The sequence below is a fragment of the Pundamilia nyererei genome, unplaced genomic scaffold, assembly GCF_000239375.1.
Source record: "Pundamilia nyererei isolate P.nyererei 1_Seehausen unplaced genomic scaffold, PunNye1.0 scaffold00080, whole genome shotgun sequence".
NCBI lineage: Eukaryota > Metazoa > Chordata > Actinopteri > Cichliformes > Cichlidae > Pundamilia > Pundamilia nyererei.
The window spans coordinates 604,738-630,255 of record NW_005187481.1 but is presented as its reverse complement, the minus strand read 5'-3'; the positions used below and the strand labels follow the sequence as shown (position 1 = coordinate 630,255).

Below are 25,518 nucleotides of genomic sequence, written 5' to 3'. Positions count from 1 at the left end.
GAAATGAAAAAAACATATCGTGATATGAAAAAATCTCATATCGCCCAGCTCTAATTACATCATATTACATTACTTTTGAATTACTGCACAAGAGATCATCTGAGATTGTCACATGATTACCCGTTAACAATCATTCTTTCAAACTGATCCAAATCCTTACTCTAATGAGGACATACACAATCTCTTTTAGTGCTTCTGTTTTAATACAAAATCGACAACACAGTTGTTTAGAGCAAGCCCAAAGAAAACTTAAAAATCTATATGATCTTTACTTGTTAACTTTACTTAACTCACTATTGGCCTACTGTCACTGCAATACTGCTGCATCACTAACAATTACTGAGGAATTTTATGGCTAAAAGGTAAAAATATAGCAATCTTAATAAAATATCTACATTCTCAGTATGTTTTAGGGCTAAAAATCACAGCCTGCACGTAACTATTAGGAAACTAGACTGAACTGATAAAGTATTGCACATTTGCACTCTTCTCCTCTTAATGATAACCATAACTGAACAACAAAAGTAATGACTTAAGTCAACTACTTATTGTGCACAAATATAACAGACAGACAGACAGACCAATAGATAGACAGATAGATAGACAGACAGATAGATAGATATCTGTCTATCTATTTGAAAATCCAAACACAAGCCCTTGTTACTCAAAATGCAAAGCTGAGATCTTACAGGGGCATGTGCCCTAATAAAAGGGGTCTAGCCAAACATAATCCAATTAGATAAACAGGAGACGTATACTACATCACCATGTCTTTGTTGAAATTATCTGATTAACTCACAGTGTAAGGTGGGAAAACAAATTAACTCTTGAATTTATTAACTTAAAAGATCTCTGAACAGCAAAACCCTGTAAAAAAAATCCTATACAACTATTACCATTCATGAATATTTATAAATGATCTCATAACTTGCTTGATTATGGCTCTTCATATGGTTCATAGATCTTTTGTGTTCGTTCTCTTAAAAAACCTTGAGTCATGACCATAAGGACATAAAGGTATTATAGAACCTTTTGTGGGGACCTGCAGATACCCTCATCTTAAAAGTTTCCTGATTGAGTTTGTGAGCACATTTGTTCAGGTTAAAGCTAGAACAGACAGATCTTACCTCTGGATGTCAGAGACGAGCCACCAGCCCCATGCCCAGCCTCCCACGACATAAGTCTTCTGATCTGAGCCACAGCAGCCACCTTTGGAGCAACACATATAAAACACATCACATGGCTGCAATCAATGTAGCAAAAGGTCACATGCTGTTGTATGTGACTTTTTCAATATGACATCCAGTCTGGGTTCTTTTAAACTTTGTGCACAAACCACCCGAATTCATACTAATGCACACTTCTAACTCTAGAAGCAAATTTAATGCAAACCGAAATTAGTATCACTGTTTTGAAAAGGATCAATTAGTGACCCACTTTTCTGTTCTGCACTCAGTTTCTAAACAGGATCATGTGTAGCTTTAAGACAGAAAACCAAAAACCCTTCTCTCAATCTTCCAACCACATCACCCACAGCAGCTACGTGAGAAAGGTTCTCCAAAACAAAGCAGGTAAAGGGTGAAACACTCAAGCTCTCATTTAAATACATCAGCCTCATGGAACCATTCTTTCTGATTTTGTGGGTTTGTTATTATTACAACTGTGGATTCCAAGGATAATTAAAACGTATTATCCAGTTTTAATTGTGCAATAATAATCATCATTATTGTGATGCATTCTGTTTTGCAATAATTCTCGTTTTGCCTTTCAGCACAACCTCTCTCATTTTGCTTCACCAGAGTCCAAGTCCAAATTCTGCCAGGCTGCTGTTTAGTTCACTTGAATGTTAGTTTATGTTTTATTAAGAGCAAGAAAATACATTTACATAAAAATAAATTTTTTTGTTTTGAAGATATAAATGTATCCAGCAACCATGTTGAAAATGTAAGATCTCAATATTGATCCAAACAACAGAGACTAAAATATGAAGAGACATGCTGCACATGTGGTGCAGCATGTGATTTCTCTGATAGCGGTTGTTCATTTAATTAAATATAACCTGTTGAGCCACCTCATCAGTAAGTTTGCAAAACAATTTTCAATATTTTATAAGCCATTACCCTCCTAACCTCTAAAAATGACACTGACAAGAGTTTCCAAATGAGACTGAGTTAGGTTAGGCAGCCCTTTCACTAGCCTCAGCGTCATGGTGTAATCATGAGTGATTAGTGTGACATTCTCAGCTGTCACATGATAACAGAAAGGGGAGGATGGCCAGGAGTAGACCATCCTTATTAACACATACTTCCCTAACTCAAATACTTTTAGTAAACCGTTCAACATCTGAAATTATAGGTCTGTAGCAGACCTCTTCCTTTAAGCTTCCAACAACAGGGCACTTTGCTGCCTGACTGACTAACATCTGACAGGAAACAGCAGCACTTGTGTACATAAACCAGAAAAAGTACACACTATCCTTGGTAAAACTGTGACTACTGTGATACCATAACTAAGTTTGTCTGCAATACAGGACATCACGTTACCTGAATATTACTGTTTCTTATCTCAAAACCTTAAAATTAAATTTAAATTAAATTTGAACAAGAGGTCAAAATTTTTATAGTTTAAAACTAAAGTAAAATTAGAACTAGATGTGAAAAACATTTTAGTTGACTTAAAAAGTAAAAACTAGACTTTTTAAAAAAAATAAAAAATTTAAAAAAAAACTAAAACAATTTTGTAAATGTTTAAATCTTAACTAAAATGAAAAAATAGGGAGAAATAGTCTTAGTTTTAGTAATTTTTAGTTAAGTAAAATGTTATTACATGTTTTATTACTATTATCTTTTATTATTGATTTTATTACACGAGTCATTGGCTGTGTTTATTGATATTTTGGATGTGTAAAAGACTGCAAGTCAACGACTTTCAAAAAATAGTGTATTTACCGGTACTGTAATACCTGTACTGATTTTCCTCTTGCCTCTGACATATGCCCTTTATACAATAATAACTAAACAGACGAAAACTAACACTGAAACTAATTAAACTAAAATAAAACTAAACATTTTCACACAATAAAAACTGAACTGAAACAAAAAAAATCCACTCTGGTAACAAACTGAAACTAAACTGATTTAAAAAGTCAAAAATGGAATAAAAGTAAAAACTAAATTGGAAAAAAACAAAACTATAGTAACTCTGGTCTGGTCACATGATTATCAACATACTGATTTTATGGAGGAATGCTGAAGCGACAACTATCCTGCTAATGCATTCATTCTCCAGGTCAATAAATCACGTCAATAAATGACACTTTAGGAAAACGACAAATAATCCTTTACCAGCTTCAGTTTTCTTGACAAAAAGCCATGCATATCCTAAATCACACTATGGAGAGATGGTGGCATTAATATACAATTGAGGCCATGAAAAGTACGTTGTGTTTTGGCCCCTAAACATGTAAACAGCAAAGCTATTTCTTTTCGACATCCGAGACTAATCGGGTCATAGGATCAGAATGTGCAACTCACACCCACTCAACTTTGCTCTTAAACAACATTCCTCGAAGTGATGAATTACATGCTGGTTTTTGCACAATGGAAAATCCCAAAGTTGTTATTTGTTCATCACAAGAGAATCAGACAGGAAACGGCACTTAACGATTCAGTTACAGAGGCGTGCTGGACATCTTTCCTGCAACACGTTCCCAAAGCGTAGTTTGAACCTACAGTAGGATTCTCAAACAATCAATAGCGAATGCATGAAATTATTATTATCTGGTTCTAATATTTGTTTTGTTTTCTACATGGCCAGTAGCTTTTAAAATTTTAAGGACTATATTCTGTGCACCCTGTGTTATGGGTATTAGAAACATCAGTGGTGACAGACGCAGTCTGCAAATCCGGGAGCGTGCACAAGTCCTTCTCTCATAATTCAATTAATCCTGCTGTAGTCGTATAGGCCAAGAGTACCAGTGAGCCACCAGTGCAAATAAAGATCAAGTCCAGCTTCGTGTGGTCCTGTTCCTACCCTGTTACATTACGCTTGTTTGACTCTTACTAAAATGATCATATAAAGCCAGACTCGTGAGCACACATGTAGAAACCGAAATATAAACAGCGGAAACCAAAACCATCTAAAGGCTGCTTGACAAACTAGTATTCGTACTTGAACAAGCGTCACTGCAATCGGATGAAATACTGCAATAATAGAGTATTAACAGAGGAAATCGGCGGACCTAGAATATAAATTATCTGGGGAAAAATACAGAAAGACACACGCTGGCTCGTCCACTTATTACCAAATTTCGACCTAACTGTCCAGATACATGTACTCCCGCTTTAGTGCTTCACATGGTGATTTTACCGTGATAACAGGTCACGTTATTTTCTATTTTATAATGCACACAATAAAAGCCATTAGTTGCTTTTCGTATAATGGCTATATTAAACATTTTTTCGTTTCTTCTACTTCAGCGACCCTGAAGCGCCAAGCAGCTAAACACACATCGACCACGAAGCGTTTACGTTACCTGAAACCACAAGGGCCTCGTTTGGTCCAACGGTATGACAGTTCCCCATTTCAGCAGCAGAAAAAACGTGTATCCACACCTTTTCGACGCATACAAAACTCACTTATTTTTTTTAAAACACCTTTTGCTCCTTTTTCCCACTATCTATAAAATATTTCTCTCACGCCCCTACCGACGATTCCTTTTTTCTTTTTTCAAAATGGAGATTTTTGCTTTGTAGTTGCGTCACTCTATACTTAATGAGACACACTACTTCCGCTGATAAATATTTCAAAATAAAGTCATGTTGCCAAAGCTGTGTGGTGAATACCGGTTTAAATTAGCCGTTTGGTTTTATTTTGAATATTACTTTGCTCTACTTATGTGCTTGTTTTGCGGCCACTTGACTCACGTGACCACAGCTCTCCCTGCCTTCTTTCGGGGCCCCTCCTCTCCGGATCATAAGTTTAAATGTCTTCTCACGCAAATAACCAAAACAACACTCGCTGTAATTTGCAAGAAACACTCATACTGAGTGACCATGTCACATGATATCACATCCAGGCACGTGAGCAGAAGCCAACCAAGAAATTATGTTGGTCATTTCTCCTTCTAAAATATGTGCACTTTCTATATATCCCTGCAACCTTGCAGTACTGTGCAAAAAGCTCTTGGAAAATGAGAGATAAGAGCAGTGAGTCATTGAAACATCTGCAAATGTATACTGTAGCATATAAAGTTAAATGATTTTTACCTTATATTACATCTCTGTTGAATGTTGGGAGCTTTTTAGTCCATTCTGCCAAGATGATCCCATACTGCTTGAGTTATGTTGAAGTCTGGGCTCTGGGAAGGCTCAGGCCATGACTGATAGAGCTCCACTGTGTTTTTTTGTTGTGCACGTATCCTTTTACTCTTTTACTGCAATAGCAGTGTGTTTGGCATCATTATGAAAAGTGAAGCCAGTGTCATGCAGATGCTTTTCGGCTGGTATTGCACAGTGCATTAGAATCTAAAAGTACTTTTCTTTATTCATAATTCCATCAGTTTTGACAGGATCCTCAGTATCACTGGCTGAAATGCTGCCTCAAACCATGAAAGAGCCTCCACTGTGTATTACAGTTAGGCATTGACAGTCATACCTCTGAGGATGATTTCAACCAATAAGTTTCAAACTTGTGTCTGATTTTTAGTTCTGTTCTCGTGTAATCAGGCCTTTGTAGACCTGATTACATGTCTTCTCACACAAAATGGAAACAATCAGGAAATGGCAACCAGGAAGTAAAGCTAATACAGGACACCACAGAAAATTAAATACAAAGTAAAAGAGGAAATAACCAGAACTGAGAAGGAAATACTGAAGGACCACCAAGACTAAAAACAGGACAAGCAGGCAGTGCTTGCCTTGTCAAATCTAAAAATAAACATCAAAAACCTACTAAAGTTAAAAAAAAAATCCTCTCCTTTCATGCTCTGTCATAAAACCTGTGCCTGTTTTCATCTATCTTTTACATCACTGCCATCTTGTGACTGTAGTTGGTTGTTGTCGATGGAAGCCGCTTGTTTTGGATTCCACTGGACACTGTAGTGGCTTCATTTCCCAGGCGTGTCTATCTCGCATTAATGATGGCCAGCAGCAGTTTATGGTTGTTTGTGCATTGTTGCAATGTGCCGCTGGCTCTACTTTTACTGCTCTGAGCCTCGCTTTGTGTGGAAACAGAGACAGGAATCACAATTAGAGTCTCTGTGATTCATTATTGGTAAAATATAAGTTTTACTTTACTTGACCACCTTGAATAATGTGTGATATAGAAAAGATGGAATGCAGTGTGAAAAAGTTTTCACTAACTTCTTCAGCATGTTAGCAAGGAAAACCTTGAAGATGATGAGGAGACCTCAACTACAGTTTAACAAAACAGGCAAGTTGAACAGTTGCAGGTTCAGCATGGCACTTTGAGATTATCATCTCTGAGAAATCACTTAATTGACCAAATGCTCATAGTACAAGAGTTCATGAGTATTTTAACCCCCCCTGTAGGTGCCGTCAGCTAACAGTTACACCTCCTGCTTGCCTGTTTAAAATTGGAGTCCTGCTGTAATACTTTGTCAAGGTTATTTATTTATTTTTTATTTTTTGTAATAAAGAAGCCATTCCACTGTATTATTGTAAGATACTATTTCATCAGTCTGAAATGAACTGGCTTCCTCAAAAGGCCTAGTTTACCTTTGGTTTAATGTAAAAGAATAATGCTGCTTGATCTTAGTGTCACTAAGGTTTCATTTGTAACTGCTATTGATACATTTAATTAGAATAACTTTTAAGTTTCTCACATTGGTATGTTTTCCATATAGCTGTCATACATGTTAGAGACTATGCTACAATACAAAAGAACAAGGCAGACTCACAGGGTACTAACTCTCTGGGGGTAGAAACAGGCCACAGGCAGTGCTGACCTACCATAGAGATACCATGTATGCCACACCCTTGCAGAAGATTGTTGCAATACCTCAGAGCATTACTGAAGTACAATGGTACCAAAACTTGCCCTGCAGGGTTGCCTTTTTACTGTTGAAACCCTGACTTCTTTTCCTGTCTAGGCATTGGCGTGGTATATAGCCTGCCCACATAACCTGATAAATTGAAATTACACAGACACCAGTACAATTAAACACTAAAAAACAAACAAATATTTGAACCAATGAAAAATAATGTTGTTTTTTTTAACAGAACAGAAGTGAAAATAAACTAAAGCTGCTCTTGAATATGAATGAAAATTGAAAACCAAAAATTATAAGAAAATAAATTACAAGAAAATAAAAATAAAACCAAACGTGACTAGCATGGCCTGCAGCTGCTTGATGCCTGACATCCTGGAATTACTTTTCATCAGTTTTAAGTTTGTGCTTTTGCAAACTCTCTGTATGTCATCACAACAGGAAATAATTTACAGAATCTGTTTGTGCTTCTGTGTATGTGTTCTCCGTCCTCTGCAGTGATACTGCTTAACACTGCACCATCTTCCTGCCTCCAGATTGGCTGTACCACACAGGTTGAGGGTTTGTGGACCAGTTATGTCTACTGCTGCACCCTTTCTCTGCAGGCAGGATGTGTTTTCTTTTTAACCCACATCCCTGGGGGATGCTTCACACTAGCTCTTTCCCCAACTGTCTGATGTCATGATGCAATAAATCTTGCTTGCATAGTAGTGTTTATACTGTGATCGGCAGAGCATGTGTTTAATGTTCAAGCACTTGAAATGCTTTTGTTAGGAGACTCATGTTTGTATATTCTATGCTATTTTGGTGCTTGTTTCCACTTTACACAAGTAGAGAACATGTTTTCTTTAAAATGTCAACATTAGAAATATATTTTTCCATGAGTAACATGGGAAAATGCAGGAATTCAATCAACATTTAACTGGTACACGGGTTTAAGAAAGAAGGTTCTTTTTTGAAAAGCTGTGTGATTTTTCTTGCTGTTTCTTACATGTTTCAGGTCACCACTGCTTTGTGTGCTGACTATGCTGGGTTAAGGTTAGTGTACAGGAACATGATTTGTTTGGCCTTAATGACTCCATTTGAAATCTGTGTCAGAGCACATACTGTTGAGAATAAATTATGTAAATTCCTAAATATTTGTTTTGTGTGCTGCATAATTTACACATGTAAAAAACTTCACAGAAGACTTTTTTTTGTTCACATTTTATTTATTTACTTTATTTATATTTTATTTAGTAAGATAAGAGATAAGATAAGAGCTCATGTAGATATTAAATAAAATATAAAGTGAGTCCACATCCATAAATAAGAGTTAGATTTATTTGTTTACATTGGCTGGCTAGGTGTTTTCAGGTAGTTCAGTTTTTGAAAATAAAATTCTGCATTTTTTTTTTACCTCTGTTTCTATTTTACAGTCAATCAAAGCACGCACCTATTAACAAATGTCAAATTTTCCTCTCTTTCTGAGCCCTCTGAGCTTTTATACACTAATGTGTTTCTGCTAAGCTAATCATTAATGATCATAAAAAAGGGAGGTTATATCACCCAGAGACAATTAAATCCGGCTCAGCTGTCCATGGAGTTTAGGCCCAGGCGAGCAACAATGTTGACACAAGGAGCAGACACAGATCAAGAGCCCACCAGGCCAACGTGGAGCAGACAGATAGAGTTCACTTTGGCCGGCATCGGCTGTGCTGTAGGTCTGGGCAATGTCTGGAGGTTCCCCTATCTTTGCTACCGGAGTGGAGGAGGTGAGAAATCAAACATTTGTTACATCTTCGAACAGAACTGTGGTAATGTGCCGCTCTCTGTAATCCCTGCACACACAGGACTAAAAATGGGGTCCAAAGGTTGACTGTATGTGTTGTGTTGTTAGTGAGTGTGATTTCAAACTATTTTTTTTATTTGATTTTTGTTTTGTTGCTGTTGTTTTTAATGAGGCATGGCGCTTCATAAACCCATACTATAATCTGGCTTTATACTTGCAAATTTTGCAGAATTGTTAATATTTGTATGGGGTCAAACTTTGCCTGACAGTAATTCATGTGTGCCAAAGTTAAAGTTTAAATGATGTCATAAAACTACCACAGTCTTGGCCTTCTTTCTGAAAATGTGCTTAACTCACTATTACTTCTTGGCAGGTGCCTTTCTGGTGCCATACCTGCTCATGCTGGTGGTGTTGGGCATCCCTCTGCTTTACATGGAGCTGACTGTGGGGCAGTACACAAGGAGAGGTCCTGTACTTGCTCTGGCTACTGTCTGCCCACTGTTAAAAGGTGCTTTGACTAAATTTTGGTGTCCAGTGTTAAAAATGTATAGCGGAGAAATTTATTTTGATGCATGTTTTATCTGACCTCAGGAGTGGGAATTGCATCGGTGGCCATCTCCTTCATTATGTGTACCTACTACAATGTCGTCATCACCTGGGCTCTCTATTACCTCTTCAGCTCCTTCCGGGCACCACTACCATGGCAAAACTGCAACAATACTTGGAACACACCTAACTGCACCAATCACGCTACCAACAGCAGCTACTCCTCCACAGCTAGCCAAGAGTTCTTCAAGTATGTTTCATTGGATGTGATCACTATTTCTGCAGATTATTAAATCCAACTAAATAATGACTGAGTTTGAGCAGCATTATAAAATTAAAGTAATTTTTAAAAAGACTGAACTGGTTACACAAGGTAACTTCTGGGGATTATGTCAGAGGTGAAACAAAAAAAAAACTTGATACAACAACAACTGTAACTGGATGTACAACCTATCAGAGTCACGTGAGAGCTATCGAAGTGAAGGTCACAGATAAGAAATGAGCAAACTGATAGAATATTTTACTGAAGTGTGATAAATCTTAAGACACATGTCACCTTTATTGGCTTTGATCTGTTTCACTTTCTAGTTTTAGCAAGGGAAAGATTCTCAGAAAGAACTTACTCACAGTGAAAATCTTGCAGTAAACAGCAGATTAAGACCTCACATTTTCAGATTTACTTATAAACTCATTAACTCATTTCACTCCAGTTAATGGATAAGCGTAGGAAAGGAATGTGGGTTCAAGTTACTTGAATCCATGTGTTTGTCAACCACTTATTAAATTTATGATCCAAAATCCTGCAGCTGACAGGAGCTAGAAACAGAGAACACATTTCTCCTGTGTTGGCTTCTCTTCACTGGCTCCTTGTTTATGTCACGGATCTGGATCATTTTGACACAGCTTTTTCAGTTTCTTATATTTTGGTATATTTCTGTATTATGATTCATGTTCTGGTTCTATTTTGATTATTATTCTAGATTTAGTTCAGTGTCAAGTCTGCATCTTTGTAAATTCTTTCTTGTTTCCTGTTTTACTTTGAAGGTTCATGTCTGATGTCAGTGTGTTCAGTTTTACTTGCCCCCTGTTTCTTTAGCTCAAATCTCTCCCAGCTGTGTCTCCCTCCTGTTTCCCATTCCCTGATTACTCCCTTTGTATATAAGCCCTGTGTTTTCCTTTGCTCTCTGTTGTGTCGTTAACGGCTGCTCACCCTCATTTTCACTGTGTGTTCCGTTTTCTCGTTTGCCTGCCTGTTAGTTTATTTGTTTTCCCAGTGTAGTTCGTTTTCTGTGCTAAACCGAGTATCTTAAGTTCACCTCTGCCTCCGTGAGTCCTGCGTTTGGGTCCAATCCAGTCTGCCTGACAGCACACAGTCATGACAGTTTAATCTGCAATTTAATTCAAAACTGTCTCCTAATATACAAGGTCTTGAATAATCAGGCAAAAGTGCGCTTTGCTCTCAGACGGCTAATTTACTTGTGGTTCCTATTTATTTAAAAGTATTTGCATATGTGCATTGGAGTATTCAAAAGTAGAATGTGAAGCAGAGCCTTCAGCTTTCAGGCCCCTCTTCTGTGGAACCAGCTCCCAATTTGGATTTGGGAGACAGACACCCGCTCTACTTTTAAGATTAAGCTTAAAATTTTCCATATTGATCAAATTTATACTTATGGCTGGATCAGGTGACCCTGCACCCTCCCTTACCTATGCTGCAATACGCCTAGGTTGCTATTGGCTTTCCATGGTGCACTAAATGTTTCTTCTTCACTCACTCATTGTGTGTTTATACACCATCCTTCATTTAATGATTACTTATTGTTAAACTGTGACTCTCTTCTACACTGATTCTTCTGTTCTGTCTCCCTTCCCTCAAAACCGGTCGTTGCAGATGGCCACTCCTCCCTGAGCCTTGTTCGGGAGTTTTTTTTCCCCACTGTTGCCAAGTGCCTCCTCTCATCTGATGAGTCCATGTTAAGTGAATGGAACTGAATTGAATGTGTGTTTCAGTTGTACTATGCAGTATTGCTCATTCTACAGGAAAGTAACTTGTGAGATAAAAGTATAAAAGTGTACAAGTAGGAAAAATATTCACATGCATGAAAATCAAACCCATATTGTTTAATCTCTGAATGTAGACTTTTCCACATGAATGCACATCTATTCAATTCAATTTTCAATTCAATTTTATTTATATAGCGCCAAATCACAACATAAGTCGCCTCAAGGCGCTTCATAGATACAGAGAAAAACCCAACAATCATATGACCCCCTATGAGCAAGCACTTTGGCAACAGTGCCTACCTTTTGTAGAGAAATAAAAAACTGTTCTGAAGATACATACTTATAGTGGATATCAAATTAACTTGTATGGTTAAAAAGCAAGAAACTGCAAACACTGAATCAGATATGTCAAAAGGTCTATTTTAATGACTTCCTGACATCTGATTGGATTGAATGTTTTTTCACAACAGGACAGACAGTGTTTTTGAATCTGACCCATGTGTTTAGCTTTAAGGCATGCCTTTGGGCACTCAGAATATTAATGTTTTTCTAATTTCTTTTACTGTGGCACCTTTCAGATATAAGATGCTAGAGCAGACTAGTGGAGTAGAGGATACAGGAGTGCTCCGGTGGGATCTTTTCCTCATTCTCATTCTGGCCTGGATCCTCATTTACTTTTGCATCTTTAAGGGGGTGAAATCAACAGGCAAGGTGAGAGAGAAACTGAGACCTGAGCAAAAAAAGAAGAAAAAGAAAGAAAGAAAGTGGAGCACTGGACCACAGTTAATACCATATATACGTTTTCTGTGTGCAGGTGGTGTACTTTACTGCCCTGTTCCCGTATGTTATTCTGATTGCCCTGCTGATCAATAATGCACAGCTTCCTGGAGCATTAGAGGGGATAAAGTTCTTCATTGTGCCTGTGTGGGATGAGCTGCTCTCAGTAGAGGTAAGAAACAAGAGAAGAAATGAGTAGTAGCTTTGGAGGAGTACCCTAACTGTTCTAGCAGCGGGGAGAGTCGTGTTATTACTGATAATCTGTGTTGGTACTGATTAGCAGTGGTCTGTGTTTCAGGTGTGGGTGAATGCTGCGGCTCAAATCTTTAACTCCATTGGGATTGGTTTTGGCTCGCTCATGGCAATGTCCAGCTACAATGACTTCAACAACAACATTTTGAAGTAAATGTTTGACCGCCAGTTCTTGAAAATAGCTGTGATTTCTTGTTAGTGATTTAAAAGATGTCTTGTCTCCCCACAGGGACACACTGAGCATATCCATTATCAACTCCATAACCAGCATCCTGGCAGGGTTTGTCATTTTCTCTGCCTTTGGGTATATGTCATACCTGCAGGGCATTCCTGTCAGTGATCTGGCTGTGGATGGTAAGAAAAAAAAGGGATGACTGTTTGTGAGTGATTTTTTTTTTTTTAAATTAGTGAGTGAGTCTATTCTCAAAGGATCTATCCTCCACTTTGCCTAATGTCAGATGGGAATAAGTGATAAGAAAATACACTGCTCAAAAAAAATGAAAGGAACACTATGAAAACACATCCAACCTCAATGGGAAAAAAAAGAAATTATGCTAGATATCGATACTGATATGGACTGGGTAATGTGTTAGGAATGAAAAGATTCCACATTGTTCAGTTGAAGGGAAAGTTATCAACCCACAGAGGGCAGAATTTAACACAACACAGCAAACCTGCTGGAAATGGTACGCATTGATGTGCCGTCCTGCAGCAGACACCTCAGTAGGGTGCAGGCATTGCCTCATGCGACCTGCAGTGACACTGACCCGAGCCAAATAGAAAAGGGGGGGGGGGAATCAGTGAGAAAATATAAGGAGGTAGAAAAACCTCAGTGGCCTCCAACTGTAACACCAACCTGTTTTGGGGGGTTTTCTCATTGTTGCCCATCTAGTGCATCTGTTGTTAATTTCAGTTATACCGAAGCAGCTGAAGCTGATTAACACCCCCTCTGACTCTTATATAATCTCTCAGAAGTTTAATTAACCACATTTTATGATTCTGTACTCTGATTAAAAAGTGTTCATTGATTTTTTATTTTTTTATTTTTTTTGAGCAGTGTAGGTGAATGGGGACATAAAGTAGGGTTGGAGCTGAAGAAGGATTGTCTTGTCTTTACAGATTATTGATCTGGACAATATGTTACAATAATATTGCAATAATGTTACAGTAACACAAATTTGATTGAAATATTTTTATAAAGTCACAGTCATCTGTTATTAAGAAGAATTGCTTGTTCAGTTATAAATGCTGCTCTGACATCTTACGTGTCTTATTGTACAGGTCCAGGACTAGTTTTTGTTGTTTACCCGCAAGCCTTTGCCAACATGCCAGTGGCTCAGCTCTGGGCAGTGTTGTTCTTCTTTATGCTGCTTTGCCTCGGACTGGACAGTGAGGTACTTTACTGGTAACCTCAGGATGGGAATTCATGTTTGCATAGTGTTTCATAACGAAATTCTTATGTCCCACGCCCACACTGCAGTTTGCAATGGTTGAAGTGATGGTCACCAGCCTCATGGATCAATTCTACAAAGACGTGATTCACATTTTCAAGAAAAAGGAACTGTTTGTTCTTGCGGTTTGTTTCGTAGCCTGCCTCTTTGGAATTCCTTGTGTCATGCAGGTACAAACTGTATTTCCTGCTTGAATTTGAACCAAATAAAAAAGATATTGAAGGGTGCTCATTTTCCCTTCCTTGCTGTCCTAAAGAGTATGCCTTTGTCCAGGTGGGAATCTATGTTTTCCAGCTGATGGATCATTACACTGCCATAGTATCCATCATGTTTCTGGCATTCTTTGAGGTCATGGCCACCTGTTGGATTTATGGTGAGAGACATGTGTTTCATTCATTGCACACTTAGAATGATGTAGCACTTTTTTTGGCAGTATCTTAACACATTTTATGGCCATGTGTAGTATCCGAGTTTCACTCTAATCAAACAGCGATTAGAGTCTCTAATCTGCCAGCATGCAAATAAAATGTGCACAGATGTTTATTGACAAGTAAAGGTTGGTCCAAAGTACTTCTCCATCTGCAGGTGTAAAAAGACTTTCAGCCAACCTGGAGGAGATGAATGGACACAAAGCAAACATCTTCTTCAGACTGTGTTGGCTTATAGTTGCTCCTGTGCTCATCACTGTATGTTAACAGGCATTTGTTTTATTCACATGAATATAATGTAGATTTTCATCTGAAATAATTAAAACTTAAATCCAAACTTAAATTGTTTGCTCCTTGATACAGGTCATCCTGATTTTCTCCATCATTCAATTCAAACCTGCCCGCTATGGGGAGTACGTCTTCCCTCCCTGGGGTCAGGGGGTCGGCTGGATCATTGCTTTGGCCTCCATCATCTGGATTCCTCTGGGTGCCATTCACACTTTGTGGGTGCTGCCTGGCTCCATCATGGAGGTGATGTACATATCATATGCATAGACACTATGTTGCCAGAAGTATTCACTCACCCATCCAAATCATTCAATTAAGGTCTTCCAATCACTTTCATGGCCACAAGTGTATACAATCACACACCTAGGTGTGCAGGCTGCTTCTGCGAACATTTGTGAAAGAATGGATCACTCTCAGGAGCACCATGAATTCCAGTGTGGTACTGTGACAGGATGCCACCCATGCAGTGAGTCCGGTCTTAAAGCTGTTAGTGGTCTTACAACAAAATGGAAGCAATTGGGAACGACAGCAACAAGTAGTAGGCAGTGTAAACTCACAGAGTGGTGTCAGTGGATGCGCTGAGGCACATAGTTCACAGAGGTCACCAACTTTCAGTAGAGTCAGGAGAACACCACTTGTCTGACTGCATTGCACCAAGCATACAGTTTGGTGGATAATTGTGTGGGGTACTTTTCAAGAGTTGGGCTTGGCCCTTGAGTTCCAGCGATAGGAACTCTTAATGCTTCAGCATACCAAGACATTTTGGACAATTTCATGCTCACAATTTTAGGGGTGGCCCCTTCCTGTTCCAACATGCCTGCATATACAAAGTAAGGTCCATAAAGACATGGATGAGTGAGTTTGGTGTGGGAGAACTTGACTGGCCTGCATAGAGTCCTGACCCTAATAGAACAGCATTGAAATTGAAAACTAGAGCGGAGATTGTCAGCTGGGCCTGCTCGTCCATCATCAGCATCTGACCTCACAAATGTGCTTCTGGAAAAATGGCCAAAAAATTCCCATAAACATTCCTTGTGGAAAGCCTTTCCAGAAGAGTTGAAGCTGTTATATCTTTACATTAAACCCTATGGATTAAGAATGGGATGTCACTCGGTTCAAATATGTCTGAAGTCAGACGAGTAAATATTTTTAGCAATATAGTGTAGTACTCACGCACATGTTCATATATAATCAAGCTGTGTGGAAAAATTTTTACTCCATTTCTTGTGCAGAAATTAAAGCTGTCCCTCACACCGTATGCGCTGAATGAAAAGTCAAACATGCCGTACTATGAGAGGGGAGGACCAGGTGGAAATCCACCCATCGCTGTCATCAGCCCCAGCTTCGATCTACCTGAAAAGCATCCTGCTGAGACGTACTTCTGATGCCTCAGTGTTTTGCAGGCCACCTACAGTGGCAGATTACTGTTAAGCTTTAACTAATCACAGATTTATGTCTTCAATCTTTGTCAATTTTCTGGTCAAATTTAACCAACACGTGTTACAAGAATGTACATGATTGTGATCCATATCTACTATGCAGAGCATTTAATGCAACAGGATTTTTTTTTTCTGGAAAGACGTTGTTTAGAATTAGCTGTCACTGTGTGTATCTTCAGTGTACTTCTTTGTGAAAGAGCTCCAAAGGGCAAAGGAGTAGACTTCGCACATTTCACTGCCCTCGTTTATGGAAACTTTGCTAACAGTGCCATCTTTTGGCCACATGAATTCAAACATGAGCCATACTTACATTGTAATGTACTGTCATTTTAAATTTACAGTATTTATAGTAACATTTTTCTAGTGATCAACTTAAACCATTGTCAGCTTATTATTGCAGACTCATATGTGAATGGACACCAAAAAAAGATTCAATATGTCAGGTGTAATAAAAGCAGTTTCAACATCTACAGAAAACAGAAACATAACTACTTATGGGCGACTTTTTATTTATTCATTTAATGAGAAAGTTCCAACAGAAGGGTACATGGTTCTAGTAATACACGTGCACAGAGTTAGTTTCCTCCACTACAGAATTTTCCAGTGTGTCCTTCTTGTAACTCCTCAGAAATGAATACAAAGTGCAGAACATCTGAAGTTATACAGGCAAAAAAGGGAGATGCCCCTATGCTTCACATACAAAGGGTTTCTCTCCTTATGAATGGAATATGCTGAATATGAATGTGTTTGGAATGAACGTGTTAAATATGTTTGTGAAAACATAAAGGTAGTAAGGGTGGCAGGATGCACAGACTGCTTATGGTTACTGTTGGTATGACTTACTTAGCCTTGTCTAGCTTTTAGTTAATGTGAGCCCACATCTATCTCTAATCAAAAGTTAAAATATTTATTAGAAAAATGAAATGGAAAAAAACTTGTCTCTTATAAACAGCAATTACCAATTTTCAATTTCATTTCAAAAAGATATGTCATATAAACTACAAAAAAAACAAACAAATGGAAAAAGAAATAAAATCGTGCAATCAATGGCATACGCTTCCCTCTGAAGTGATGGCCAAGCAGATGACCACACAACACAGCAGCAACTCTCTCTATTTGTTCCTATTGTAGTCTGGATTTGGCTCAGTTCAGCCCTGAGCCCAACAATTCACACATGCCACTTTGCTGCACTCAGTAGTATTTTTGTAGTGTTTTCCAAAGTCCATGCCCTTCATTTTGTTGCACAGCTTCCTTAAGCCTTCTGCCTTTGTTGACCACCGCCCCTGCAGACCTGACACAGCTGTAGTTGATTTTTTAATACCATCCCACCCCCCACAATCTTTGCACAGCAGAGGCTGCTAAGGAGTCACCGTGGTGCTGTCTGTCTGCTCCTCCTGCAGCTCACTCTTCTGCTGCTATGACACCTGCTCCACTGGCCTCATCTGCACATCTCCGATCTGAAGATAGAAAACACTCAGGAATCAGCTACCACTCAACTACAAGTCAGTACTGTAACAGTCCCAGACAGACAGAAATACCTGGACGTGAGGAGGGGCGCTGAGGACAAATGTGACTGCACTGGCTATGTCTTCTGCTTTCAAACACTGCAAAGCAGAGGGAAAAGGTTTTATTAGCACAACAGCAGATCGATAATTTCACATTTGTTGACTTCAGTGATGTGCACAGCCTTACTTTCATACTCTCGTACACTGAAGCTGCCTTTTCTGGATCGCTGTTGTGGTGTCGGAAGGCAAACTCCGTCTCCACTATTCCAGGAGATATACACTGCAGGGCAGGAAAATGAATGACAAATGTGCTCTTTACATACAGGGTCATGGTGTCTACAAATATGAAGACGTCAAAATGAAAACTTTTAAAGATACCACATATACAATAAATACGACTCTTCATAATTAAACACATGTGTGTGAGTTAAAAATGAACAGCAGGGTCAAATCAAGTATCTGATTGAACTTCAAAACATGCTTTCAAACGCATTTTATAGAAGTGAAGACAAAACAAAATTATGATTGTTACACGTTCAACATACTGTGCAGTTTATTTTTACAAGCATTTCCAGGCATTTGTGACTGGAATCGTCCCGACTTTGCAGACTAACGAGAAAGTGGGCTAGCGAGCCCATCATCATCGTCATCCTCAGTGTTTCCATGGGAGTACATTTAACAGCGAGCGATCGTAGCTCAGGAGTTGGCAGTTTGTCTTGTAATCGGAAGGTTGCCGGTTTGAGCCCCGGCTTAGCCAGTCTCGGTCATTGTGTCCTTGGGCAAGACACTTCACCTACCGCCTACTGGTGATGGCCAGAGGGGCCGATGGTGCGATATGGCAGCCTCGCTTCTGTCAGTCTGCCCCAAGGCCGCTGTGGCTACAACTGTAGCTTGCCTCCACCAGTGTGTGAATGAATAGGGGAAGAGGGTCTCGAAAAGCGCTATATAAATGCAATCCATTATTATTAACAAACATTACAGACTCATCCAAACTGAATTCAACACAGTATCAGATTTTTTAAAGGCTTTTTAGGCTTAACACTCCCACTTTATGCTGGACTACGTCTGTGTTGTCTGCTCGGAGTCCTCTTCACACTGTTGGATTTTATGTGATCCCATGTTTCACTAAGCTAAAGACAAACCTTTGCACTATAATGCAACGACTAACTCACTGTGGCTCTGATGTGGGTGTTTGCCTCTCGAAGCTCTTGCCGTATTCCCTCAGTCAGAGCAGTCACAGCATATTTAGTGGCACAGTAGAAGTGCTCATCGGCACTTGGCACCACTCGGTGCCCACCCATACTGTAGAAAATGAGAAAGATGAGAAAGATATATGAGCCGGTAATTGCTTTTTGTAGCTCAACGCTGATTCAACACCAAGTAGCCAATCCTCTGAATTTCCTGTGGTGTTCTTTTAAATGACTTAACCAGTGCATTATTAGATTTCAAACTCTGTATCACTTAATATCAGATATCTCTATAGCCTTAAAACACTCACAGAGCTATAGCTCTAAACAACATTTGTGTCAAAGTTTAAATTCCCATTTTTAATTAAGGCAATTCTAAGAAAACCTATATTGATAAAAATAAATGCTAATATAACAAATCTATAAACAGTGTTCTTTGCATTGCTCTACATCCAAAATGTGCCAGATGGGGCTTAAAATTGGCTTTACTTAATGCCTGCAGGATTAAAATCACCCAGAACAAACTGGCTGAGGTATTTTCACATTAATCTATAGCTTTGTTCCTAGAATTGTATGTTCCTTGTATAGCTTACCTATTAATATTGATGATGTGGCCATCATCCACATTCCTCTCCTTCATTGATTTGTACGCCTCACGGGTGCAGATGGACAAGGCTAAGACATTCACCTGCAGCAGAGGTGAACACAGCACATTTCTTTAACTTTAAAATAACCTACAGTATGCATGTATTCACACATCGGTGTATGAACCATTCAGCTACAACTTAAAAAAAGAAAAGAAAAAAAAAAAGACAGAAAATGAGAATCATTTGTGAGATTTGCTTGTACTTTATTGTAAAGAATTTCCAATGATGAAAGCTGGCTAATGTTCACTGGGTCAGTGTGTTAAACCATCTGAACCTGCTGCTCCTGTCCAGCTTGTAGCCTCCAAACTGCTTCCGTAGTGACATTGAGAGAGAGCAGGTTACCATGAGTGTGCAAGCGAGATAGGGGGAGGTGACCAAACAAGGTCAGTGTGCAGATTAAATACAGGCTAAAAATACACTGCTGTACACGTTCAAGTGGGCTGCCATGACAACAGATGAGCAAGAGCCAGAAATGCTGGACTCTGGAGACAGAGTTGGGTGCAGGGGGGTCTCCAGTGGTCAAGAGCTCAATGAATCAAAAGTCTCAACAAGAGACATAGTGCTGGCTTTCATTAGCAGGCCTCTGCTGTGCCAGAGTCTCTCCCCAGAGCCAATGAAGCGGCCTTTGTGAGGGGAGGGAGCAGTGTGTATGTGTGCTTTTACTCACTGAACAACACAAAAACAAGACTTGGACTCATAGTGAGCAACCTCCTCCTTCTGCTTCACTGTTTAATAGTAGTAATCAATATCACATAAGAGGAAGCTCTAACCTTCCCTTTTTTGCGTTAATATTATTGTCAGCGATCCAACTCACATCGATCATGTTCCTCCAGCCCTCTGTCCTGCCACTGAGCAAAGGCTCATTGTGGGCCAGTCCAGCATTGTTGATGCATACGTCAACGCCCTTGTGCAGTGTCTTGATTGCTGAGAACATGGACAAGATCTCCTCTTCATTGGACAGGTCACATTTGTAAGGGATCAGCGTGCCGCTGTAGCCCGCACTCTGACATTCTGCTGCCAGCTTCTGAAAAAGATAAATCACACCCAGTTTGACTGCACTGATATATTTGTTAAAGAATAATCACTACAAAATGTCAAGTGCTGTTAATGACCAACTGATTAACTTTCAAGACCACGATTAAGATTACATCAAACAACCCACCCACTCAGGAGAGCGTGGAGAACGCACAGCACAGCACCAAAAAACTAGATAGTCTGTCAGTCAAACCACCCAATGGTTCCCCCACTCAATTATAAAAAGCATATTAACCGAAATTCCGCTTTTGACCAAAATCATAATCATGACCCCTCATAAGAAGACACCAGCTTTGCACTGATACGGACAGGCTGAGCTCGCTACAGGTCGAGCAGGCTGCACTCTAACCAGGTCAGCTGGCTGTCCACCACTATCGGCGTACGATACAAACTGACACAGATCCCCCTGCTAGGCACAGCTGTGCCAGTCACCTGATGCAGAGGCAGCAGGGGTGTGGGGGGCAGGTGGAACACCAAAATGATGCACAGCACTATAATGTCAAGGATAAAATGTTTCAAACTGCACTGGTGTTAGAATTTGTCATAGACTGCATATAAACGACAAACACTGCGAGTCACCTCACAGAAGCCAGGAATTACCATATTTGAACAAGAGGGTGGAGTGCCAAGTTATTAACCAACGCTAGCTGGCTTGGTTAGAAAGATACCTTGATAAACTGTTACAGGTTTATCATACAGGTATAGTAGGTATCTACTAATAAGTGCTAAATGACATACACTATAATACAGACTGGAAACCTGTCCAGGGTGTACTCTTTCTCTAACCATCCTAGCTAGCTTGGTTAGCAATTGTAGTATCCATGACAGGAACTCACTGATGTGAACAATCAACAGTAAATGTTGGTTTTGGTCTCAATCCCACATAAGAAAACAAAAAGGGATTATTTACAGGTAAGTCCCTTTGTACTGCTGGCCAGGCATACAAGAAGCAATCCATCATAGCCTTGGCAGAGATGCCAACTTGTGCACCAGAGAAACGATAAGAGACCCAAAATGCCAAGCGGCCACACAACATGTTGAGAGAGTGATGATTTATTCAAACGCTCCCGACACTCAGAAGAGAGTTTACCTGCCCAAAACACATCATTAGCCAATAAAGACCTAATCACACTTCCGTGTCCCTCCCTTCCCCTGCAAATGAACCCCATTTTACAAGCAGAGCATGTTGTAAAGATAAAACACACATCTTCTCATAGTTCAAAGTTCACAAAACCTTATGTGATCAAACGTGTCACAGAAATGACACGTGATGAGCTGTTGTTACGTTAGGCACCTACATCAGGGCACAGCAGGATGTAGTAAGAATATAAATGGTTAAAAACAGCAGAACAGAGCTGGCTGTCACTCACCAAACGTAGCACATACTGTTTTATCTACAATGTCTATATGACTATATTGTGGCACCTGATCTACAGTACAGTCTGAACATGATTCCTCTGCAGCCACCCCTTTAGAGAACTCGTTAAAGCCTGTTTTTATAATCAGGACGATATTGGATTGAGGAATCATTTTGATGTTTTTCTCTAAAATGTATAATAGAGAGAATGCCCCCCATCTTACATGTTGCAGCGTGCAGATTTCCCTGCTCGTCCTTTAAGCTGTTTAACTTGGATTATCCAGAAAGAAGGCATTACCCAAACAAAGCTGTTAAAATGCTAAACCGCTGAAAACACTACAAGCAACTCTTTTGCTCGTGCTGTAGACAGGTGAACCGCTCCCTTTATGCACATTACCTGTGGTAAGCTGTGAAGTGCGGTCTGTATCACTACAATAAGTCAATTATCTGAGCCGCCTTTAGACCAGCCCTCTTTACTTCACACTTGCCTGAGTCCGTTTAGAGACTGGCCCTCAGGCACGAATGAGCAGGCAGAGAGCCTGCTGGAGAGGCTCTGTGGAGTTTAACGTAAAGGGGAAGCAGGGCCAGTCTTTTGTTAGAGAGGGGGAATTAGTTGTGTTACTGTGGCTGAAGCGGGAGCAGCAGAACAAACCGGGTGTGATCTCGGTCCAACGACAGGAAGTCTCAGGCTGTGAATCTCTGTGTGTTTGTGTATGTAGGTGTGTTCTGGCACCAGATGCACCACTGTAGTTAGTACCAGACCTCATAAAGGCCACAGCAATAGAGCATGTTGTCCTGCAGATAAGCAGCCAGGTCTGAAAACACAACAGCAGCATAGTTGGAAAATCCAAGATTCATTCATCACCATCCAAACTAAACCAATGAAATATGTTTTGGCGTATTGTGAAACAGAACTTTAACCTCCTAGGACCTGGCGTCCACATATGTGGACATCACATTTTGGGTTATTTAGACTAAAATACTCAATTTTGCTCTACATGGGCCTGATATCCACTTACGAGGACATTATACTGCCACTGTTCTATCAAAATTTGAAACGAATATCCTCATATGTGGCTCTTATTTTTCTTAAAAACAAAAATAAGGTAAAAAAGAAAAAATCTGGTAATTCTTTGTTTTTACATTCATTGGGCCCCAATATGCCCAAATATAAAGAGAAATTAAAAATGCATGTTGTGGAAGAGTTCGGGTCTTAGGAGGTTAAAGATACAGGCTAGAAAAGCCCTAAGACAATGACAACTAGCAGTGATGTTAAATAGCAAAACACAGTGTCCCCCAGGACACCTTGCCCCCATCCATCCTTGGATGGATGGTATGTTTCTTTCGACAAGATTGACAAAATGTAAACGCTTTTACAAGAGATCTACCAACCAACTGGTCAGGGACTGACTTAGCTGGTCAATCTCATAGATGTTTAATTATGAGTGTATGTTTCAGGCAAGCACAACATATACACACACAGCAGCACAGGCAAATAATCACTTGCACGGTCACAGCCATGCACCAACTTGTTGTTAGTGTGGAAGCTCTTCACTTGACTGAAGACACCAGGTTTGGGAAAGTAAACCGTGGGGGGACCACCACAAAAACGTTTGTAATAACAAATCTAATCCGATACCTAAATCATCTTCACTGAGCTGAACATGGACATCAGAGCCAGCCACAAGCCAGCAGCCTTGGTATGAGGAAAGAAGTCTCGGTATGAGACTTTTTTGTAATTGGGTTTATATGAAAATATCAATTTGCAGAGAAGAAAAGTAGAAAAGTAAACTGGACACAAAAAAAAGAATCTTTACCAGCCTGTCATGCTTTGGGGAAATCTAAGTCAGTCAAGAAAATTGCTGTTGAGACTAGACTGTCTTGTAAAAGCCTATCAAATAGTAGTAAAGTAACTGATAACACCGGAGGTGAATGAAATTCAAACAACAAAATATGATATAACAGACTATTAGAGTAATGTATTTACAAAGTGCCCTGCAGCAGTCTCATGTACATGTAATAGTCACATTCGCGGCCTGTACGCCCTGCAGGAGGCTGGTCGTCAAAGCAAGGAAGGGCCATCATTGTTCCACACCACGTTTATCAATCACTCACTCACTCATGTGGAACTGGTGTAAAACACACCAGCAAAGCAGCTTAGAAGAGATAAAAATAAAGATGCCAATGTGCTGAAGGCAGAGAAGCTATAAGTGGTGAGCCAGATCAATAGCACAAGGCAGCAGCCATGAGCTGAGAGAGCTGAAAAATTAGATTAGTCTCAGGCTGACTCAGTTCTCTTGTAAAAAAAAGAAAAAAGAAAAAAAGGGAGGGACTGTGTTATAGGGCACTGTGGCTAGTCTGGTAGGTGGCTAAAAAAAAAAACTAAATCAAAAGATGTAATGCAGCCATAATTCAGTCAGTGATCCCTCCCCTCTTCATCCTTCCTGTCCAGTCTTTTAAGTACCTGGGTGACACACAAAACAATTTAGCCTGTCACGATGCATTTTCATCCTCATTACAGGGGCTGTTGTCCAGTGATTACAAAAAGTGTTCAGGAGGAGGGAGGGAGAGCGTGTTGGCAGGCAGAAAGTGAAACAGAAGGAGGGAGAAAGAGAAAATGCATCCTGAAGCAGGCTGCATAAAGCTTATCAAAACACACTCAGTTTTCAGTATGCTTTACAGGAAGGCAGAAGAATACAAGCACAAGATGGCAAGTGCAAGCTTCAATGAAAAGTCAGGGCAATCACAAAACAAGGAACCAAAATAACATTTGGATATGTTAAAAAATAATTTAAAAAAAACTTGTAGCCACAGATCGGGCTAAGACACTTAAGTTTGCTAAGCTGTGTCATTCACTCTACAGCTCAACTATCATTCTGTGACATGAAAATGCACTCAAGTGTCATTCACAGTTTGACTGCGGGGTCAAGGGTGAAAGTAAGCTGTATAATAGGATTGCAGTAGGGTAGGAAGGACGGTTGTGCAATTATCTTGTGTTCATGCTGCCACTAAAAGGTCTAAAGGTTGAACAGAGTGGTTTTATAGTGCTTTTCTCATGGAACACTCTAATCAAGACAAGGAGATACGGAAAATAATTACAGCCTTTCTTAGTAAGTCACCAACACGCTGGGGAGTTCCCAGCAACGAGGGATCAAGAAGAAGGCGAAAATGCCTCCCAGCGCTTTGACAAAAATGTGCACACAGTGTGCACACAGTGTGCACACTGACTTTGATTTCAAACACACTAGCATGCAAATCTAAAATCAATGATTACGTGTGCATGACCAGGTATATGTAACTGGCTCCAAAGAAATGCTTTTAGAACTCTGACATGCTAAAAGTGCTGCAGGCAGCCAGGTGTTGTGTAACAAACTGGTGCAACCAGTGTGGTTACATTTTACTTTGGAAAAACCAAGTGATAATGCCCAAGTGAAGGTAGACGCATGTCTTTCAGCCTCTGAAAACAGTTTGATGGGGAAACTTTTCAACTATGTGTCAATAACAAATAACTACAAAATCCAGCCTTTATTCTTACATTCACAAGGGCATCATATGATTTTTAAAAAATGGCTCTCCAGTTCTGTTTGTAGTTGAAACATGCTGAGGGGGTGAAGCTTCCATGCATCACATTGGTTTAACAGCTCATGTGATGGGTTGTTTGTGCACCTGATTGTGGCTGTCGTTACGGCAACTTTGCGCTCACTGCCACCCTGATGCTGGCTATGAACCACATCACTATGCATGCACCCTGATGCTGGCTATGAACCACATCACTACGCATGCAAAATTTGTTGATGATCTGAGTCCGGAGGAGACAACAAAAAA

The 25,518-nt window shown here is 39.7% G+C and overlaps 3 protein-coding genes across 4 annotated transcripts in view; 1 reads left to right on the top strand and 2 right to left on the bottom strand.

The window, feature by feature from the left end:
- LOC102192314 (flotillin-2a) overlaps positions 1-4,775 on the bottom strand; it is a 22,583-nt gene extending 17,808 nt beyond the window's left edge. The window contains exons 1-2 of one of the 2 annotated variants that reach the window (XM_005737807.1): positions 4,535-4,775; positions 1,128-1,209 (exon numbers count right to left, since the gene is read on the bottom strand). In XM_005737807.1, the coding sequence (XP_005737864.1) occupies positions 1,128-1,209; positions 4,535-4,583 (131 nt within the window). In that variant the 5' untranslated portion in view covers positions 4,584-4,775. The remainder of the gene's footprint in view (positions 1-1,127; positions 1,210-4,534) is intronic. The other variant, XM_005737806.1, reaches the window with a different exon arrangement.
- A 3,840-nt stretch (positions 4,776-8,615) lies between these two features.
- LOC102195619 (sodium- and chloride-dependent GABA transporter ine) lies at positions 8,616-16,225 on the top strand. The gene is made up of 13 exons (XM_005737923.1): positions 8,616-8,763; positions 9,154-9,288; positions 9,372-9,576; positions 11,906-12,038; positions 12,142-12,276; positions 12,403-12,506; positions 12,586-12,710; positions 13,638-13,750; positions 13,837-13,977; positions 14,081-14,180; positions 14,393-14,493; positions 14,599-14,766; positions 15,756-16,225. Exons 1-13 carry the CDS (start codon positions 8,616-8,618, stop codon positions 15,906-15,908), a joined length of 1,761 nt encoding a protein of 586 aa, XP_005737980.1. The 3' UTR covers positions 15,909-16,225.
- Positions 16,226-16,460: 235 nt separating this feature from the next.
- dhrs11a (dehydrogenase/reductase 11a) overlaps positions 16,461-25,518 on the bottom strand; it is a 16,669-nt gene continuing 7,611 nt past the window's right edge. Inside the window, exons 2-7 of the mRNA XM_005737805.1 lie at positions 20,116-20,325; positions 19,248-19,342; positions 18,640-18,769; positions 17,655-17,747; positions 17,501-17,566; positions 16,461-17,419 (exon numbers count right to left, since the gene is read on the bottom strand). Of these exons, the coding sequence (XP_005737862.1) occupies positions 17,378-17,419; positions 17,501-17,566; positions 17,655-17,747; positions 18,640-18,769; positions 19,248-19,342; positions 20,116-20,325 (636 nt within the window). The 3' untranslated portion in view covers positions 16,461-17,377. The remainder of the gene's footprint in view (positions 17,420-17,500; positions 17,567-17,654; positions 17,748-18,639; positions 18,770-19,247; positions 19,343-20,115; positions 20,326-25,518) is intronic.